Source organism: Coptis chinensis, chromosome 3, assembly GCF_015680905.1.
Source record: "Coptis chinensis isolate HL-2020 chromosome 3, ASM1568090v1, whole genome shotgun sequence".
Classification (NCBI taxonomy): domain Eukaryota; kingdom Viridiplantae; phylum Streptophyta; class Magnoliopsida; order Ranunculales; family Ranunculaceae; genus Coptis; species Coptis chinensis.
In genome coordinates, this window is record NC_141458.1 from 33,190,140 (window position 1) to 33,196,139 (window position 6,000).

At 36.7% G+C, this 6,000-nt stretch overlaps 1 protein-coding gene across 21 annotated transcripts in view; it reads right to left on the bottom strand.

Moving 5' to 3' along the window:
- LOC147509245 (Tetratricopeptide repeat (TPR)-like superfamily protein) overlaps window positions 1–5,677 on the bottom strand; it is a 27,799-nt gene extending 22,122 nt beyond the window's left edge. For 13 of the 21 annotated variants that reach the window (XM_086601587.1, XM_086601586.1, XM_086601583.1 and 10 more), the window contains exons 1-4: window positions 3,991–5,677; window positions 3,562–3,644; window positions 3,416–3,456; window positions 2,940–3,099 (exon numbers count right to left, since the gene is read on the bottom strand). In XM_086601587.1, the coding sequence (XP_086457713.1) occupies window positions 3,995–5,578 (1,584 nt within the window). In that variant the 5' untranslated portion in view covers window positions 5,579–5,677 and the 3' untranslated portion in view covers window positions 2,940–3,099; window positions 3,416–3,456; window positions 3,562–3,644; window positions 3,991–3,994. Of the gene's footprint in view, window positions 1–276; window positions 334–2,939; window positions 3,124–3,415; window positions 3,457–3,561; window positions 3,645–3,990 lie in introns of all 21 variants that reach the window. The other 8 variants (XM_086601593.1, XM_086601590.1, XM_086601594.1 and 5 more) reach the window with 5 other exon arrangements.
- Between the last annotated feature and the right edge of the window lie 323 nt (window positions 5,678–6,000).

Genomic DNA, 6,000 nt, shown 5'->3' on the forward strand with positions numbered 1-6,000 from the left:
AAATCTAAGCGTGGTTTTGAAAACTCTTTAGAGGTACCCTACCCGTGAGGACACTTAAACTTAAAGCTCTGATACCACTTTGTAACGCCCCAAACCCACTATATCCTAGCTGACCAACCCAATATATAATGAGTCAGAGAACCCAGCTACTTAACCGTCTCGACAAGTGCCAGAGCAGTCAAGTAACCGGTTTTACAAAATGAAACCATTATAATAAGTCAAATACGGGTGATAACTGATAAATATAAAACAAAAACAAAGTGTCTAAGTTCTAACCCGAATAATATCCCAATTTCTCTCTCCACGTGATCAAGAATCAAACACCTGCAAAATCTGTAAGGGCGTAAAACCCACGCGCCCAGTAAGTATCACCTACAAACTAATCTTTTACATCCAAATAAAAAGAGTTACACAGCATAGTATAATAAAAAAAAAATTATATTTCATAGCACTTCACATAACATACGAACCTAACATCCAGTTAAAACAAATCAACAAGCCAACTATATTCCATATTCTTAGACATGACATTAATTACCAAATATTTAGTGGGTAATTACTACCGTGTAAATATATTTGCATCAAACATAATAATCCAACCACCAATAAGAACAGATGAAATAACCACAAACAAGGCAGACTAATCAAAGTCGGAATCCAACATAACCACTCAACAGCTCAAACTCAACAATCAAACATCACATAATAATTAACTTAGTCATGTGTTCAACCTATTACGATTCGATTATTAATAGTATCAACTTCTAATTCAAAACAACAATCACTAACAAGATACTAAAATAATCAAACACCATATTCAGGAGTGACTTCAAAACCACCATACTTATAATCATTATCAATTTATTTGAAATAAAAAGAAAAACATGTAGATGTACTTTGCCTCAAATCAAAAAAACCGAAAATAATATATATATATATATATATATATATATATATATATATATATATATATATATATATATGTCTCCAACGACCTGGTCACAAGTCTCCAATTACATCTCTTTTCCTCAAAAGAAGGTGGCTGAATTTACCCAAAAGAATTGAAATTCTGACGCTGGCGTCTCGAAATAAACCACCAACGAAAACCATATACCAAAACAAAGCCCTTCTTCAATGTATATATATATATATATATATATATATATATATATATATTAGTGTCTCCAACGACCTGGTCACAAGTCTCCAATTACATCTCTTTTCGTCAAAAGAAGGTGGCTGAATTTACCCAAAAGAATTGAAATTCTGACGCGTCTCGAGCTGAAACCACCAACGAAACCATATACCAAAACAAAGCCCTTCGAATGTAGATTATGAGGATCCAAACGGCATCCGAAACCGATCCTTGTGGAGAAAGTTATACCTATTTTCGTGAAAGGGTGTCAAATCTTACCAAAACCGAAAATCATCCATTAGCTTCTTTGTGAGGGTTGATCTAAGGAGGTTATTGAATTGAAAAATCATAACCACAAATTCCTAATCATCTTCTCCATTAGCTCTTCGAGTTTCCCTCAATAACCGACTCGCTTTTGGTACGTGAATCCTAGAGAAGGAACAAGAGGAGTCGAGAGGTTTCTGTTTCTTTCCCACTTCATGTCTATCGGGTTGTACCCGTTGGTTCATGGGTTAGAAAACCCAACTCTAAGCTAATGGGCTCCTTACTCGAACCTACTCAAATGTCCATTAGTATGAAGCCAATCTGTTTTCTGTTTTTCTATCAAGCCCAAATATGGGGTTTTACAATAAATTTCGAGCATTCAACTGAAAACCAATAGGCAATCAGTTATCAGGCCTGACATGTAGCAGATCTTGGTCCACGAATGGTGCCCACAATCTCATCATAGCCCGATACTAACCCTGATTGTAGCCACCATTAGGCCACAAGGGGCCTTGGGCCGCCTCCATTGTGTGGGGTTGAACCTCAAAATACCTTAGCAATATGGGTGAGAGCCCACTAGTTAGCTTAAAGAATTGCTTTGTAGCCACTCAATACATAACAATCTCCCCCTTGCCCAGCAAACTATCGGTTTTGATACCATCTTAAATTTGGAGCATCAAACTCAAAACTAATTAGTGGGACCTGGAATGGCCTAACATATCTTATATATGATGATGCAAGGCTTTAAATACTCAATGTTGGACTACATATCTCTACAGAAATAAGAAAAACATGACGCGAACAATTCCCAAGGACTCCATATCGATGCATGGTTTGCAAAAAGGCTCTTTTAAGGAAAATAAAAAACAAGTAAATAATAAACGAACTTTCATGGAATTTTGTCAAAGTTGAGAAAACAAAACAACATGAGGAATTTTGTCAAAGTTGAGAAAACTAAACAACATGAGTCTACTGATCTACCCTTAAGGAGCAATACACATAAACTTAAGGAGTAACATTCCAAATTCTAATAGGCGTATTTTTCTTTTCTTTTTTTCTTTTGTTCGGTTGAATTCAATTTCTTGTATCATAGTAACACAATTACAATAAGTCAATCTTGTAGAAAGGAGCTACTCGACCTACTAGGGGTACCCTCATTCCTTATTACAACCCATTTTATGACACAAGCATATACCAGTTACACGTAAAGTTTCTTTGTTTCTTCCTAAAACTTACCAGTTTTAGTTTCTTTGGCCATTTTAGAAAGGAGGAATGGGAACCTAAGACTCGGAAGGCAGGATACAGTAATCGGGAAGGAAAATTGGTTTAATGGAATTAACTGAAACCCATAGAGACATGACAATATGGTGCATGCCATGTTTCCCAATCTTGAGTGAAGAAGTAACTTTCTTTACCAACCTTCAATTTCTGGCCTTTGCAATTTCAAGAGAATCTAGTGGTGTTTTAATTAATGAATAAAAAATATCTACCAGCAAACACTTGGTACAGCTAGCTTACTTAACCACCATCAAGTACTCACTTCTCCGAAGTATCGATGTTGACTCTAGGAGAATTGCTGCAAGTTCAATTATCTTCACGGGGCCGAGCTTTGAGTCCATACAATTAGAGAGTGGTAAGAATGTTGCCTAAACATCTCCATCGAACTTTAAGCTGCTATAACTTACCACCTTCAGCAGGACCTGGCCCAATGACGGAATTTTAATCTGACATGAGTAAGAGCTTAAAGTTCATTGAAAATACATATAATGTGTAAATGATTTGTCCATCTAAGCCTTTTTCTAGGAAAAGCATACACATATACAATAAGCTAAGTTACATTGACACTCACACGTGTGTCCATACCCAACACGGAGATGGGGTGTCAGACACGGCGAAATATCAAAAATTGAGGTATATCACACACAACATGTGTTCATGGTGTGTCTGACATGGACACGTGGATTTTTAAAATTATGGTGCGTCCATGTAACATAGATACTAAGATAGGACAAATACCTGATATAAGATGATTTTGTGGTCATGCACCCATGCACATCCTGTTGAACATGTCAAAGGGAAATGTGATATAAGTATTATCATTTATAATAAATGCCACATAAGGGCATATGGAAAAGAAGGAATGCCATATAAAAATCCCTCACTTCAGCTTATCAATTTTTGATGCAGATGGAAGATTGTCACCAAATCTTATCCAGAGCTGAACTAAATTTGCAAGACTGCCCATCTGTGGCAACGAGACAAAAAACATTCCCACAGAATGAAACCAAAGAAGTAGAAAATCACAGAGACATTTGGATTGTTATCTGATTTCAAATCATTCATTGTCAAATCTATTAAGAATATTATTCCAACACTTGTCTCGGTTAATACCAAGCATATACTGATATGCCTAACACAAAATTCTAATTTGAATACGTTAAAGAGTCTACTCTATTTTCTCCCACAGGAAAGATACACTGTAGTACAACATAGATTGGAATGCAATGCACAGATAAAATCAGAGGTGGAAAAGTCACAGACAATATTTGAAGTATATGGAAATTCAAAAAATATGTGATGCTAAAACTTACAACATTAGAACTTCTCATGTTTATCATCATCGTCAGTTTCACCATCAACTGTGATCATTTGAGGCTCTTCAAAACCTTTTGGCAAAAGGCGTCTTCTCTGTAAATCCGTGCACACTTTTGTTGCCAAATTAAATTTTCTGTACCTACGTAGTCCCTCACAAAGCTCAACTAGGAGACCAGATTCAGGAGTCAAGCATCTCTCCATCATTTCGTTTAATACTTGAACAGCACCATCAAAATCGTCATTCTTGCAAAAAGTAGAAATTAACATCTTGAAAGTATTTGAGTTTGGATGGCAACCACTCTTTTTCATGCTTTTATAGATTTGAAAAGCCCTTTCCGAGTTTTGTCTCACACACTGCCCCATAATAAGATTTGAAAAGGTTGAGGCATTTGGCACCAAGTTCTCTTTATCTAGTTCCTTAACTAAATATGCCGCATTCTTTGTCTTCCCCTCCTTGCAAAGTCCCAATATCAAGGCATTATATGTCACAATATCAGCCTTAACCCCATGAACTAACATCTCCTCGTACAACCTGCCACTCATCTCATTGTTACCGACTTGGCTATACCCATTTATAAGAGTATTATACGTAACGGTGTTAGGAGCCACATCCACTGTTTTCATCTCATTGAAAATCCGACTCGCATCATTTAATTTCTCTTCCTTGCAATAACCATGGATAAGAGTGTTATACGTAATAATATTACGCTGACACCCACTCTTCCCCATTGTATTCTTCAGCTTCATCCCTGAATCCACCAGACCCAAGTTACAATACCCAGCAATCAACGTATTAAACGACTCCAACGTAGGACTACACCCCACACTCTCCATCTCCTTAAACACCTCCACAGCCTTTTCCAACTTCCCAGACTTACAAAACGCGTACATGACCATATTAAACGTATATACATTCGGACTAATTCTACACCTCCTCATTTCTCTAAAAAACCTTAACGCAATATCCCAACGACTTAACTTCAACAACGAACTAATATACGCATTACATGACTCCACGTTTGGTAAAAACCCATACTCTTTCATTCTACAAAAAACATCCGTAGCATTCCTAAACTTATTCATATGAGCACAAGTCTTAAACAACGAGTCAAAAACACGTGGGGAAGAATTACATAACCGGTAAGAATATATCAAAGCATCAAATACCTTGAAACAAGAATCCAAAGACTTTGTAGTAATAACCCCACGTTTTAAAATAGCCTCAGCGGATTTAAACTTTTTAGCTTTAGTTAAAATGTGAAGAATAATGGAAACCGTTTCGAGGGTATGTAAATTATTTGGTTTTTGTTCAACCCAGTTGAAGAATTCATAGGAAAGGACAGGGTCATTTTGGACTTTTAATAAAATGTGTTTGACACGAAATGTGGTTAAATGAGTTGATATTAAATTGAGGTTAGTCCATTCGGTGTGGAGAAGATGACTGTGTGCAATGTTTATGAAATCGAGGTCTGCACCTTTTGGGTCTGGGATGGTTCGGTGGGGCACGGGGAGTGGGTTCCAAATTTTGATAAAAATATTGGATGTGGTTGATGTGGTGGAAAATGGACGACGCGACAGATACATGGTGTGTTGTGTATTAGAATTGAGGAGGAGCTTGGATTCTCTCTAAGTGAGAAGTGGAGTTTCAACTTTCATGTGCTCGTGGCAATTTTCTTTATAGTTTGGCGAAATGTCGAGATTTCGGTTTTACGGGAAAAATGTGGGACGGATAAATTTTTAGTCAGAGATAAAATCTGAGAATTGAGATTTCAGAATGTCGGGTCGGTTAAATATGCACATTGGGTAGTCGAAAATTAGTGGACTCTGAAACACCGACGCTGGTTTTAAAGTGTATATATGAGAGTTATATCGAAGCACCACTCAAAATATCATCCTCCTTTTTCCACGTTTGAGTCGTGACAGTTGAAACTTCATTTTTTTGGTATTTGTTATTGACGGACATATATTGTGTTGGGCAGACCCAAAAAAAAAACAATTATTACAAG